General features: G+C 36.3%; 1 protein-coding gene across 2 annotated transcripts in view; it reads right to left on the bottom strand.

Moving 5' to 3' along the window:
• The window catches only part of kcnip4a (potassium voltage-gated channel interacting protein 4a), a 211,417-nt gene extending 195,949 nt beyond the window's left edge, over nt 1-15,468 (bottom strand). Inside the window, exon 1 of one of the 2 annotated variants that reach the window (XM_084403779.1) lies at nt 15,303-15,468. In XM_084403779.1, coding sequence (XP_084259905.1) covers nt 15,303-15,372 — 70 coding nt within the window. In that variant the 5' untranslated portion in view covers nt 15,373-15,468. The remainder of the gene's footprint in view (nt 1-15,302) is intronic. The other variant, XM_084403776.1, reaches the window with a different exon arrangement.
• Between the last annotated feature and the right edge of the window lie 920 nt (nt 15,469-16,388).

The following is a 16,388-nucleotide window of genomic DNA, read 5'->3' as shown; positions in this document are numbered from 1 at the left end:
AATTAACAAAAGTGTTTTTAGAATAAGTGCTAGTCTTTATATCTCCTGCAATTTTGCTTCTCTAGTAAATTTATCATGGAAGATATTTTTAAATCAAAAACGAGACAAAAAAAAAAACTGACTAAGAAAATTCTTTCTGCAGCACAGCTGTAAGAATAATACTATATTAATTAAAACATTTCAAATAAACTAAGATGTGCATATTCTTTGAAATGGTCTCTTACTGAACTGTTGACGCTGGATCTTGCCATTTATTTCAATTCGATTTTAGTCACAGTGCACAGTAATTTAATCAGCTCATTCATTCTCATTCATGTCCTTGATAGTGGCACTCAAGAGCACAAGGATTGTGACTGAGAGACCGCTATCTTGCTCATCTGTATCTGTCATCTTGTTCATTATAATATATATATATACCGAAAATGTCATCAGATGCGTGCGTTTTGTTAACTCAGAGCACAACTTACATCTTACGGTTGTATACTTGCCTGTAAATATTACAAATTCATGCAAGTATTTCTATTTTGCATAAAGAAGTATCCTGACAGCAAGCGAGTCTATGTTTAACTTCACACTTCAATGAACGAGTGCCAATTCGTTCGCACATGCGCGCCAAAGATAGTGCAGATTAGAATGGGAGCCAAATATATTTTGCTACCATATTTTGCATCCAAAAGCAATACTGACAGACTTATTTAATGTGTATATATAGCCTATATATAAATTCAGGTAAATTCATATATAAATTCAGGTAAATTCAGACACTTTGCCATTAAGATGAGTGGAGAAAAATATCCCTATTGTCCTGAATTAACCCTATATAAAATTATAGGTATTCCATTTAAAATGTTTTAAAACACATAAGATTGACAAGTCAATCTAATCAACCAGCGGTATTATTTGGATTTCAGGAAACCAGAATATTGACCTATTTATGACAATCAAATCAACATTTGATTGTCATGACATACCTAATTTGAAAAATAAAAATGACAAAATTTCAAATGACCAATATTTTTAACATAAACACGGTCGATGACAGCATTTACAGAGTGTACAGGAATATCAGCTGGATTTCAGTCCATCTGTGGAATTCGTCCTCCGATCAAAATAACCTAAATTCACACAGGGAGGTTCACATTCACAGGAGCATTAGAAAGATTGATCTGTCAAGCCTGCATAGAGAAATCCAGTAAGAGCTTCACAATATCATTATTATCCTCGCGCTTTTGCAGGTTCTGTTTTCGGCTATTGCGACTGATTAAATCGCAGAGATTATTACTAACAACAAATACATAAAGTGAACAAATGTAATAAACAATATAAGTCTGGGTTTGTATCATGATGCATTTTTGACATTTTAGATATTAACTAAATGAAATCGACAATATTTACGACATATGGTTCACTTAGTGCTGTGATTTAAAATGAAAATGCAAGCTAAATGACGCACCACTGCTCTTTAGTTAGAAACCTGTATTGATCTCAAGATGAAGCGAACCCTGATCCAGAGAAATTAATAGATACCACACATCTGTTATATTACAGATAAAGACAGACTGCAGTGAATTCTGCTTGATGTCATTGAAAATATGAATTCAAGCACTAAATCAACTTGATTTTTAAGCATTTTGAAAAGACACCCAACAAAAACACATAAAACCTGGGGTTTTTTTTTTGGGAGATACAGGAAAACCGGTCTTAACGCATAAGCTTGTCGGAGAAAGTGTTAACAGTACATAGTTGTAACATGGAAGTGCAGCTTAATATTATTCAAAACAAGATCAAATATAAAACAAAGGCATGGCATGAAACTCAAAACAAAAACATGGACTTACAAACAGTGGTTACAGGTAACAATACTTGACAAAGTAACAAGGGAAACATGAGGGCTTAAATATAAGGACTAATGATACTAATGATTCCTCTTATCTGACCCACCGTACCAGCTAACAAAACCATGTTCTACAAACGTTTTGCTAACCATCCCATTAAGTCATGAAAACGTTATTTCTGAATGTTTTCTGGACGTTCAAAATGTCGTGCCACATCCTGTCTGCTGAGATAACTTCTGATTGATTTATGAAAAATGTTTGGCAAACATCCGACCAAAATGTTTCAGGAAAATGATTGAAGACCAGATTACTTTGAATGAACGTTCTATTAACGTTACTGGAAAACATTTGTTCATAACTTTGAGAGAACCTTACCAGAACGTGAGGCAAAGATCTGAGATTGTTCCCTGTTTGCCCCTAGTTACATATGCTGTATGAATGTATTAATGACACATCTACAGTACGAAGCAGCAAAAAAGTAAATTATAATGTTCTAGTAAGGCCGTAGCTGGGATATCCGGGAAACCGGTGCAGGTTGTTGCTGTGGGCCCCCTTGAAATCACGTTCCATTTGGGGGCTGTGGTGGTCCCCCTCGGTTGAAAATTGCGTTCCGTGGGGGTTTTGAGTCACTAGCGACGGCCCTGGTTCTAGTAATGTTGAACTAGACATGCAAAAGAATGTGGGTCACTACATAGCAGACAATTGAAACCCATCTCAGAGAGTGTGCGGGTGTGTGTGTGTGTGTGTGTGATCTATCACACAATCGAAATTATTCAACCCCCATTGCATATCAGGTTTATTGGCAAAATTGTCAGACTTTCAGCTGTTTGCAATGAACAAATCAAGCAAAAGTTCATAGTTCAAGTTCACACACATAGCTCAACACCATTGTTTTAACTTTGAACTTGTAAACTATGCTTCCAACTGTGTCTCTAGGAACATTTAGTGCCTTCACTATCTTTTTGTATCCTGTTCCTTGTTTGTGAAGGGAGATGATATATTCTCTTAACTTTTTGGACCATTCTTTTGACTTGGCCATATTTCTAACTTGCAGTCAAACGTGACACTCAACAAACCTAGCCAGTTCAGATATTTCATGTGTTCTAGCTCAAGCAAACCTGCTGCAACTAATGAAGCCCTTGATTAGTTGCATCAGGATGCTTGACAACACCTTTTTTTCCAGATTTGTGTGGTTGTGAGGGATTCTATACAGGGGTTGAATCATTTTGAAACTGCAGTCATTAAAAGTTGCATTTTCAGTTAAATTTGGGGAAACCACTTGAAACATTTGTTGTGTTGAGCTATTTCAATTACTTTTGTTTGATTTATTCATTGCAAACAGCTGAAAGTCTGTAAATGTTGCGAGCACACCTGATTTGCAATGCGAGTTGAATAATTTCGATTGCTATGTATGCATGTATGCATGTATTTGACAGCACTAATCTAAATACATGATCAATTGTTTTCAAAAATACAGTGAATTAAATTTTATACATGATCAAAAAACAAACACTAAAGTTGTAAACAAAAGTTCAGGAAGAATATGTATCATCTAAACCTATCAAATCACAAAACAACAGCCGGTTAACTCACTGCTAGTTCTATACATCCCATCACTACTTCCCTCCACCTCTCTTTTAGTTTGTTTATATTATCTATACATTAATGTCTTCATTCAGTAGTGCAGGGCTATATATATATATATATATATATATATATATATATATATATATATATATGTGTGTGTGTGTGTGTGTGTGTGTGTGTGTAAAATCAGGCCGAAAAACATAGGATTTGGCACATATTCACTCTTAAGATAACAAGAAGTACAGTATTAAACTATATTTGCAATTACTTAGATCACAAAGCAAAACATGGATCACCGCAACATATCTTCAAAAAGAGAGTTAATTAGTCCAGTACTCACAGACAGCAAAATCCTGTGCCATTAATACACAATAATTGGATTTAACTGAAAATGTGAAACATTCCTCTTATCCAAAGGGGCCCGTTTATAAGAAAATAAGAAGATAACAGCATTCTGCATTAACATCTTCAAAAGATAATTTGTTTACTGAGCCACAACACTGCTATGCTATGATGTTTTATGTTATCTCATGTTAAATACAATTTTGTAACAATTACAGCATTTATTAATCTATATAGTTCAATGTTAACATCAAAATATATTAATTTTAACATTTTAGTTGTCTAAATTAAGATTATGTAATGTGAACAAACATGAACCGAACTAACTAAGTATAAGTATATTTATAATAAATAATGCTGTAATAAAAAAAAATAAAAAAAGCTTATTGGGTAAGAAAGAAAAGTGCTGCAAGATATATTATCTGAAAACTTATTTTAATATCTATACAATTTTTCTTCTCTTTTTCGATATTTTTTAAATCAAAAACAAGATAAACTACAAGAAATCATATGTTAAGACTACAAAGTTTTCATGTTATGTAGTTGCAGATAGTGTGCACAGCGTTGCCCTAATTTTCTGAGGTCTCATCATAACTCATTATGACTGTGAACAGTGGAGGTCTCTAGTCCCTCCTCTACTGCTCTTTCAAAGTCACTGTGGTCATGAGTCTGACAGTTGCCGTCTATGGACTCAGCAGGTCTAGACAGAGAACTGTGAACATCAGCTGAACGCTGCGCAGCCATTAACAGCAACCTTGGTCCCCTTCAAAACAGCAGCGAATGGCACAAAGCCATTTGTTTCAGCCTGGTGTTACGTGGAGCAAAAAGCCGAGTTGAGTTCAAGTTTGAGATTTAAACACAGTCTTAGACTTATAGTGAAATTAACGTTGCATTAATGATCTAGTAGAGCTCTGCAGGGAAATTTTTGTAGGCCCAATCCCAGAAACAAGTTAACATTTTAGCGCGTTCAGTTCCATCATCCCAAAATCAATGGGATTTTTAAATGGGATTTTAAATGCCTGAAATGAGGTCTGTGGTGAACACAAGTTTAAGATATTTTCACATTTCATTCAACATCAGAAAACACACAAGTAATACCCCTTGTGGTTTTATAAAGGCTTTTACTTGTCTCAAAAAGGCAGTTGTTATAAAGTGGCAAAATGGGACTATAGAGGTTGTCGGAGATAATACACATCATCACGCCAAACAGGTAAACTCATCTTCACACAAGTCCGCTTTTACAGCCTCAAAACGCAAAAATAATTCTTGCAAATTATTAGAACTCAAACTGGCTTTTGGAAAATGGCTTCATTTATAGCTTACATTTAGCCTTCAAAATTCATTATATCTGCATTCATTTTTGAAGATTATCATGATGAACAAAACATGTGATAATCAGAAAACTATTGTTGGTCACAGAGCTTGTTTTCTGCAATAATTCAAAAGCCAATAGAAAAATCTAATTGGGTTTTTGTTGAAAGAACCAGGGGGGTTTTCCTACAAAAACATGTCATCTTTAATAGATCTGGGAATGATAAAGCACAATGGATAATCCATGCTTGTTACACATACATTTATGATTTGTAATGCTTTGCTGACATCTATTTTGAATACTTCTTACTCTGTATACTGTAGACCAAACATAATAGTTCAGTTTTACACCCATGGTAGTTTAAGCTCATAGACTCAGACACACACACCATCCCACTGCTTTCCCCTGAAGGGGACTGTGAGCCGATGTGAGGGGATGTCCACATCAATTATTTAGCTAATCTACCGAGTAACAAGAGATAACATCCAACATACTGCCAGTCAACCTGTTTCAACAACCCAAAAAACACACTCAGTGGCGTTGATTTAGTGCTTCAATGTAAAACAATACTTACTCCTACAGGTACTCTTGATATGACTAAAAATGTATTGATTAAACTGCCCCTCCTGTTCATTTGCGATATATGATATAAAGCATGTTCCTGAGAGATCACATACAAATTCAAATAGCCAATTCATAATAGAAGCTGAACCCTATTTTCTTCTGTGAATTTAAGTCACAGAACAACAGTTACTATCACAATCAACAATTGCTTGAGTCTCCATTACTAATCCAAAAACATGACATGTTTCAACTGGCAACGACGTCTTTCAGAGGCAGTCCGATTGTGCAGTAGGCCATTGTAGTGCAATGAACAATATGTTAATCAATCAGTTTAAAAATCAGTAAATCAGTTTTTGCTTCGCCGAGGAAAACAGTTCAAAATCCAGACATAAGCAGAACCGTTCCTGGACGATTCAGCATTTTTGAACAAATCCATGAATAATTCAATGACTCATTCATGAAGACGATTTGCTGAAATGTGGAAATGAATACGAATATACTTACCGTTTTTAGCATAATTTTCTAAGGAAGAAATAGTTTCCAGCAACCAACCTGTTGAATAAATGATTCTGAGACTCGTTTATAAAGACACTTGTCGACACCCACTGCCATATGATGTAACGCTGCTTTAACCACGCTGCTCTGTTGTATATCTTTTATTTTTATAAACCATATAAATGTTTTTGAATATAGCAGGAAGTATTTAAAATTAACGGGGTATATTTAAGCAAAGTGCAAATATCCCACCTTGTTGGCAGAGGCTATTTACATAAACTCCGCCCATTGACTAATAAATAGCATCTGACCACTATTTGCACTTATTGCAAAGAAAATCCTGCTGTTTTTACATAGTGTAAATAGAGTCTATTGCTATTTGCACTTAAATGCGTGTCAAAATTAAATACATGTCGTAAATCAAACTTAAATAAATTGAATTGAAGGTAAACTGCAACTTTTATTTCACATTTGATTCTGGAGATCCTTTCTGGAACATTTATGTGTAATAAAGGTTTATAATTGCGAAAAGCAACGGTATCATTAAGCAGCTAATAATGGGAAACACAGATCATATTGAATTTAATATAAAAAGTGAAATTGTTTACCCAAATTACAGGATAAAAAAAAAAAAAAGTTTGTAATGCATTTTAATGATTACATTTTTCATTTCAGTAGCCTTATAGTTTTTATTGCATGTATTATGATTGTCCCAAACTTACAGCCATGATAAAATCTTGAATGTTATCTACATCTATCATTCATGTTATATTTTAATCAACACTAATAAAACAGATATAAGCTTCAATTAAAAAAAATACCAGAATTGCTTATGTGCACATATTTTTCAAATGTTCACATTCCTTTTTCTCAAGAAAAGATTGAACTTTACAGAGCCTGTGCAAAATAAGAGTCCTCATTCTACCCGAGGAAATTTAGTGTGCTCCAATTTCCCCCTGGTCTCCACTATATAAAATGATGTTGAAATTTAGCCACTAGATGCCAGTGTTGTATATCAGTACATTCAAAACTAGAATGAGCTTCAAATTACTCTGAGTAAACAATTTACTGCTCTGCGAAGCCCAATAAAATCCCACATCTGCTTCTACTTCATTATTCAGATTGGTGATGATTTATGCAAAAATCACTATTTGGCACTTCATGAGATTACAGGTAGGGAAGGTAAACTGCTTAGAAGAGTGCAGAGATATTAGTTCTGTTACCTTGGTTACAGAGGCAGGCAATTCGGACTAACTTTGCTTAAAAACCTGTTATAAAAGGTCACTAAGTGTTAATGCTGATGGCTCTAAATCTTTTGTTTTCTATAGAACTATATCTATCTATATACTGCATATATATATGTGTGTGTGTGTGTGTGTGTGTGTGTGTGTGTGTACAGTATATGGTCTTAAATTATTTTAAAACTTCCTTTATATGGCTTAAAATCTTGGATTGAGGGCACATATGTTCTGCTCGTGACAGAAAAGGAAGAAATCTTTAGTGATGCTCTAATATATTCAGGTGATAAGAGAGTTGCATCAGTGGCTGCATTTGATCTGTGACGGATCTGTTTGCACGCTTGTCTTTAGATTCTGTCATATCTTTGATCTTACAATAGACCAATTCAGTCATGAATTATACAACTTCAACTGTAGATGGTGAGAATGACAGATATGAAGGCATCAAAACTTACAGTTTATGATCAGAAAAAAAGATCAATTGATATGTCCATCAGAGACAATTAGTGCTGCAAAAAGTGTATGAGAGCTGCGGGATTACAAATTACATTTATGACACCACCCAAAGGTTTCGCGATTGAGAGGATGAAGTGCGGGTCAAATTCACAAGGAAAAGGCAAGTAATGAAACCAAGACCAATCCGAAACATTAACCTTCATGGCAGCTTAACATTCATTCAAACCACAGCGGACGAATGCTGAAGTGTGCGTTTAAGAAACTGCTCTCCATCGCGATCGCTGGCATGACACCAGAGTAAACTAAGAAGACATATATGGCAGAATATGTGGCATAAACAAGCCTGGAGGGAGCTTCTAAACATGAAAGCGTGTCCGTTCTCCTTTTGGCCCCAGGCGTTCATAAACAAACGCCTTCTGTTGGCTCTTCCCAGTGAGTTTATTTCTGCCGCGGGCTCTCGGCCCTCCGCCGCTCACGCCTGTCCTCGCTCCGACGGCAGGACGCCATCCTGGCAGATGCTCATCGCTAGCTCCCGACGGGAAAAACACAAGTTGGCTTCACAGCAAACAAAACCTGGTGGAAAAAGCCCGATAGACCAACGGGAATTACTTGTGGCAATTAATCCTTGATTTTCCAAGGGTGTGAAGTGGATGAACACACTATATTGGGGCTCAAAGCCGCATAAATATATTTAAGGTGGCAATTCCAAGATTTGGAGGTTGAGTTTGTGCTGTTTAATAATATTGTGTTTCGTCATGAAATCTGATTCTTGTACTACATTTTTATGGAGCATTGTTTTCTCTCTAACACGAGAATTGAGAATTGAAGGACTTTATTTTCTCATTGGAAATACAATTTTGCAAAAGGTATACATTGCTCATGCACTTTTCAAGTGACTCGTCCACTAGAGGTGCTATAAGTGATGTCATTTTTTATAATACTAATAATTTTTTACATTTACCATATATAGCGCTTTTCTAGGTACTCAGAGCACTTTACATATGGAAGGGAGCAGTGCAGCATTCACCTGGATGATATTGTGCCAGAATGCCCACCACACACCAGCTTATTTGTGACATTAGAGACAGTGATGAAGCCAATCAGTTTTTATATTGGGATGAGTAGGAGGCCACGATGATGGACAGAGGCCAATGGGCAAATTTGGCCAGGATGCCGGGGTTAAACCCCTACTCCTTTTCGGAGGACATTCTGGGATTTATGACGACCACAGAGAGTCAGGACCTCAGTTTAACATCTCATCCAAAGGACAGTGATTTTTTTGACCCACACGTTGCGTTAGGACCAACACAATCTCATGAAAATGTGTATCTATAGCACGAATTGTATTTATCGTGCAATTTATATGCAAAAAAGAGTTTTTACATGCATATGATACGCACTGTAAACCCCTTGGGTAGGATTAGCGGTGTGGAGTACGTGCGTATTAAACGGAATAAAGTGCGTATCATATGCACGCGGAAACTGCGCATCATATGCACGTAAAATCTCTTTTTTGAGTATAAATTGCACGATAAATACAATTCGTGCTATAGATCTGCACTTTCATGGTTAGGACCCACACAGACCACAGGGTGAGCACAGACCTGCTGGCCTCAATAACAACTTTTCCAGCAGCAACCTAGTTTTCCCAGGAGGTCTCCCATCCAGGTAATGACCAGGCTCAACCCTGCTTAGCTTCAGTGGGCAACCAGTCTTGGGCCACAGGGTTATGGCTGCCGGAGGGTCTTTTTCTCTATTGACGATGCAGGTTTACATTATAGCCTAGAATTTAAAAAAACGTGCCCGTAGGTACAATTTTGCTAAATGATAATGCATTGCTTGTAAAACGTTTCACTGAATTTTAAAAGTGAAATGTTAAACGAGAATATTTGATTACAGTTGTTAATACACAAATCATGGCAGTTCAGAAATGAAATGTTCAGTTAATGCTGTATCATGTTTGAAAATAACATACCACCTACATTAAACCCTACACTAAACCTAACTGACAGTGTTAAAAGCAAACGTGAGATAAAAATACAATTGTAATACAACCATGACATTTAGATAGCCTGGAAATCCAGACCTAAATCTAAAAGATTAATGGTCTGGCGTCGACTAATGAAAATCGCCCAGCTCGAGGGGCGGCACCAAGCATGCATTTGAAAATCTCACTGCACGCAATTGGATAACACTACGACCAATCACAACAATAAACCCCATACGCTACGCTTAGCTACCAGCGGAGCTAACTGGTAGATTATACTCTTACCGTAAAAACAGCAAAAACGTCCTTCTTGCAAAGGAACGATTCGAGCGGCGTCTTCTGTTCCTGTTTTAGATAAAAAGCCAAGTCTAACTCGTTCATTGTAGCGGCCAAAGCCGTTTCAAACAACTGGTGTTCATCCATAGCCATCTTGCAATGTTTACTAATGACTTCGACGTCACAGCGCTGTCCTCATCTGTTTAGCTCGCCTCTGGCCCGCCAATATCAGACAACCCGATGTGATTGGTGCAGCTCAGATCGAGGGGCATATTTAATGAGCATCATTACTCGACACCAGAGTAACTCGCTGAGCAAATTCAACTTGTGCAACATTTGGGTAACATTTAGAAGGCTTTGAGCTCTTTTATCGTGATTTGTGTTTTCATAGGACTCAAACGCAAGCGCTCCACATCACTGTACCAAGTTTAAATTTGTCAGAAAAGCCATGCATTTGGAGCTGGTTGTGTATTGTAAATGTCAACATGTATTAGTTTACAAATCATGTACTGGTAAAAAGCGTTTTGAGGTATTGTGCAAGGAACCATGTATTCTGGTTCTATGGCTGGTATAACCAAGTCTGTATTAATCAATAATCTGTCCATGTAATCATAATTTGTGAAAAAGGAATAAAATTTGTTGGTGATACTGCCTCTAGTGTTCATTCCAGCAGCAAAACTGCAGTGAAAATGTATTAGCTTTTGGAGTTTTTCATAGCCAAAGTCAATGAGCCTGGGTTGCTTTACTTACATAATCTACACTGATTGTTAGAGCAAATTCTGCAGAATTATTCAGTAACAAAAAAAAAGTTAAACAGTTGAGAGTACTACACCTGTACTTTTATAGCCTGGTTATCACTTTTTGTGATGATTCGGCAGTTATTTACCTGAGTAACTGGTGTGTACATATCCCTGCGTGCACACTGCAGACTTCCAACCATCGATCTGAATTTCAGACATATTATTATCACCATCAACTTCCAAAGCAGATCTCCACCTCCAGCATATGACAGATTCAGGGCAAAGTATATTCATCATCACCGCTACAGCTACAGGCTATCCAGCTAACAGAGCATAAAGCTCCATATGTGGTCACCATCTCCATCCAGTAAGAAAAGCTTTCGAAGAAAAGCTTTGTGTAACAGAATGAAGACTAATAATGGCACAAATTATTTGTTTCTGTAAGAGGCAATGCCATGGTTAAAAAGATCTTAAATAGTGACCCAAAGGAAGATTCGATGGCCATTACTGAAAATAAACAATTAGTAGTAGTAGATTTTAAATTATATAGAAAATTTCTGTGCATGTGAAGATATGAGCATTGTGTCAGTGTTTCCATTGCAACAAGAATCTTGTGAGTCCTAAAGAATTTTGGCAACTCAGCATGGCACCTCAGTGCGTAATCGGCACATTTGCTTTGCCAACATATGTAAAAATATTGTATGAAAGGTCATCATGTTGCTTACTGTACTTAAAGACGAGAATAATTCTTGAACAGGCATGAGATTAATATAATCCAAGATAGAATATCCGCCGCATGCCTATTCCTCCTCTAATAACTACACAGCTCTTCATGACAGAACATAACATGAATAATGATAGAGAAAATATTATAAACAAGAACACATCCAGACAAGCAGTGTGAATTATGGTAAAGAGCATTTCTTAATTCCTTTGGTGAATAAGATGCTAAAACACGAACAGTGTGTTCATGTAAACAATTATAAATGTCTTCTTATTGAATCCCCCCCCCGACAATTTCTTGTTTTTTGGTGCACAACTAATTGCCAACTAGAGCAATTAAAAGATCATTTTCTCCATAACTGTAGTTATGCTTTGCTTGGCTCCCATTCCCCTACTGTAATTTCATTGATGCTCATGTACAATGATGTTCATTGATGATCTGGGGTGCTTTGTCAATCTAGTCGCACTCTAGTCTTGTACTTTGCACTTGGTTTAACATTTATAAATGTATGGAGACAATGTTGATTATGAACGGTTGGTTGGCAATGTTAAGCCTTTAAAATAAAGACTTTCCCAAGTAGTACTGCAAAGTTCACCTGGCAAGTCTTTGGTACCACCCACTGATTATGCAACACAAAACTGCGTGACAATAAAAGAGAAAGACACATTGAGAAACGGACATTCGTAAGCCAACACTTCTGCAGAGAGGGCCGGTGATGCATTACTAAAGGATCTAAAGGCAATGACTCGCGTACAGAAGGCTACCAGACCTTTGGCTTCAGATGAAAGCTGCACTCTGCAACAAGGTCATCAGCCGATCAAAATATATTTAATAATGCTAAAGCAAACACACCTTTTGAGTCATTCACCAAGTGCAAATGAAACAAGCACAGTGTGTGACCTTTTGAAAATAAAAAAAAAAGCAAAAAAAATTATAGTCAGTTTTCAAGCCTCAACATTTGGAAACAAGTGTCTGCTCATTATACGTTGTAGTCAGCATGCCAAATGTAAAATACTTCCTCCGTCTCGTCTACCATTCGGGATTTTAAATATTCAACATGCTCAGCTCAGCAGACTCACACTCTTCTATATGTAAATATGTACTTAAAGATTAACACTGTTCAAAGCCACAACAGTTACATTTCCAACTGAGTGGCTAGCGTTTCCAAAGCGTGGGTTTGAGAATTAAGTAACTTGCAAAGTAAAATTGTCGCCTACCTAATACTCGCACGCACGGTCTTCTTATTTGTGCCAGTTTGCTTTCTCTGCATGATCAATGTTTGCATGTTTTTTTCTTTTACATCAAGTTCCTAAAAAATGAATATTTCATTATTTACTCACCCTCATGTTATTTCCAATTTGAATGTTATTTTCCCCCATAAAACACAAAAGGAGATATTTTGAAGAATCTTTACGCAGCTCTTTTCCACCAATAATCCATTGACAGTTTTTATCATGTTCAGATCACTTTCAGCATGATTTTATCCAGCTGATGAACGATAAAAACATTGACAGCCAATCAGAATCCGTCCTGCTGGAATGAGCTTGAGTATTTAAGTATTTGTATTTGAATATACGAGTATATGATTAATTATATAAGTGACAGACAAGCGCGCGCTTAGAATAAACAGAGTGATATCATCCACTGGTGTGGACGCTAAAATACTGCATGAAGATTCTTCAAAAATTCCATTTGTGTTCCACAGAAGAATTGTAGCAGAAAAAGACTGGAACAACATGAGAGCGAGTCGATAACAAAAACCTTTTTGTACATCATTTTTATTTATTTAAAGCTTTATAAAACATTTCTACAAAAGCTACAGGTGTCTAAGGGGTTTACATGACCATTTTCAACTAAAAACGTAAAACTTTAATGCGTCTTGGCTGTTCGATTACACGACAATGGCGTTTTGGGGGCCTGAAAACACAAACATTTGAAAACGGGTTTCAAAGTGCAAGTTTTTGAAATCGATATACCGTTATTTTCTCTATAAACAAACCCGCATATTTGTAAAACTGTGTCATCATGCACGTGTGTTATATGTGTCTATAGTGTTTCTTTACAAAATAACATCGCCAACTACTGGCCTGGCAGCATAATAAAGCGTTTTTAGTTTTCGCGGATCCTCGTAAATGAAGATCGTTTTTACAACATTGTCGTCTCTACGCGAAAAAAGCAAAGGAACATTTTTTCAGTACATCGTTTTCGAGTAAACATACCCTTAATTTACTCTAATCAACTAATTCACTTTTCACACTGGGCAATGATGTAGTTAGAAATAGGTCTAAAATTTGATGGCATCAGACAATAGTTCACGTTCATTTTTATATCCCTCATCCTCGTTTAACCTTTGACTAATGCCTGCATTGGTTGTGTCTTCTCACAAGATTAATCTGTAGCAGCTGTAAGAATTTCACCTTAAAAGACAAGCTTAAATGGCATTACCCTTGAAAGCACTCTAAACACAATATTTCTCTAATGGTAATAAACCTGCCTGAATCTGAAATTTCAAAGCGTGAATGTTAAGATCCATTATAGGAGAGCAAACACATTAATGTCATTGCAGATTCAAGATTTAAAGATCATCTCCTTGCAATGAAAATGCTAATTATTCTCTTTGTCTATGTTAATAACTTGTTTGTGAAGTAGACGAGCAAATGCAAGTAATTGTGTACTGAATCAAATTGTTTCCTTCCATTTAAACAAAACAAGCTTTATATAGGCTACTTTGTCATTTAGTACAGAACACATGGACTCTAGCAGAGGATAAAAAGTCACTATTGGACAACAAACCATTAGTACAAATCCTGTTATTGCAGAGATAACCATCTGATGCTTTTCCGCAATTGTTCTGCCATTATTATTGCAAAGAAATCAGTGATCTGTGAGGACTTATTCTTTTATACTATGCAAGATAATAGGAAATTAGAATTTTTCCAGGTTTGCACAAAGTACCAATGCACTTGAGGTCATTCCACCATCAGCAACACACAATAGGTTATATTAATACTGTTGTGTTTTCACAGTCACATTGGGATGCATATGACAAGAGTCAATTATATAATGAAGGCAGATTTTATCTAAAAGGTTCTCTGTTAAATGGCTATATACTTCATAGAACAATAGGGTTTTTGACATAAGTGGTATTAATATTTTATTAATAATCGAAATCTACTTGATATAAAAGAATGTAGTGCTGGATTTACAGCGATTGCTGGATGGCAAAGCCTATAATGTTCTATAAATATTGAGGGTTTGTAGTTTGGTAAGAGGTGAAAGTTTTTTTTTTTAGACATTCTCTGTATCATGGTCAGGGATTGTGTCCGCAGGCACTAGCAGTGAGTTTCATCCCACTTGCTAGGCTGCTTCTAAGGATGCGTTAAAAAAAAAAAAAAGATTATATATATATATATGCTGAAACACGTCGACAGTGAACAAACCTTGATGTTTAAAACACAACAGCTCATATTAGTCCATCTAGTTACTAGGCTATTACACAGCTTAAAGCCTGACCTTAAGCTTCAATATCACGATTTTCCATGCCAATATAAATATTTCAAATCTATGGCCAATGTAAAGTAACAGGTGGCCTGAATTGCCCAACTCGTTGTACCAGCAGCTGTAAGGAACCTCTCATTCAAAGAACGGCAAAAGTACAAACATGACCGTTAGGTTGCCAAACTTACATGCGAGACATGCATGATAAAATGTGAAGGTGCGCGAGAGAATAATCATGATTCATGCACCTTTAGTCCTACCACTCGACGAACTTGACGAGTCCACTCGAGATGAGATGCTGTCGAGATTCTTCTCCATTGTAATAATAGTCTTTGCTTCCAGTTTTGTCTCCGTGTGTAGCGCACTTATGAGGGGCAGACTGTGACTGTTGCGCTTCTGTTCAGCGTTAAACAACTTCAGCTGATGCTGCTGTCTGATGCAGTGAGGATGCGCGTCACCGGTCAGGCGCGCTCTCGCGGACAGTGTTGTTTTCAAATGGGTAGTCAACTTTTTATCATAAATCATGTAGATGGTCAATTGCTTAAATATATGCATGCAGTGTTGCCCTCACAGTTTTTATAAATCAAATGTAAATTCATGTCCCAGCTACACTTAATGTTGTCTCATTTTCCTGGTTAAATATTAGGCAACCTTACATTACATAAAAAAATACAATTCTATTTTGTATTTTTACATTAAAAATGTAATTAATGCTCTATTTATTAAAACCAAGTATAAATCAAGCTAGTGTTTTAAGCATTTTTACATTTATTCCAAAATAATAGGCCTAACTAAAGCACAGATTTAAACAGTATGTTATTTGTGAGCTGAAGTTCAGCTGTTCTTTTTAATAGTCAGCTTATTTTTGGATCAACAGCCATGTAAACACTGCTGGTCACATACACAAAGATGAATCTTTAATTTCACCAAGCTGATTGCTCACTAAACCCCACAGTCATCATGTTTTCAGGCCATTTCAAGTTTGATTTGACATGATATAACGCGGTGATATCCATCTAAGTGGCTGAGCTGTTTACTTACTGATGAAAATAACTGTTCTTTCGGTCACATATTGCGCATACAGTTTTGTAAAAAGAAAAGAAAAAACACAAAGGGATTTGGCTAAAAATATTAATGACTACACACCACACAGATTATTGTCAAACACGTGGTGACTCTGCTATTCACACTTTAGACCAGTTAATACAAAGTCATTTCAAAAGTATAAAGAGAATTCTGTTTCAACATTTTTATCTAATGCAGTGGGTTTTCAGTATCCAAATACTTTAGGGTGCCACTGTATATTGTATGATCCAGCAGTAACATTTACACTG

This window comes from Rutilus rutilus (assembly GCF_951802725.1).
Source record: "Rutilus rutilus genome assembly, chromosome: 3".
Lineage (NCBI taxonomy): Eukaryota > Metazoa > Chordata > Actinopteri > Cypriniformes > Leuciscidae > Rutilus > Rutilus rutilus.
Note: the sequence above shows the minus strand (reverse complement) of the source record. Positions and strands in the feature narration are given on the sequence as shown.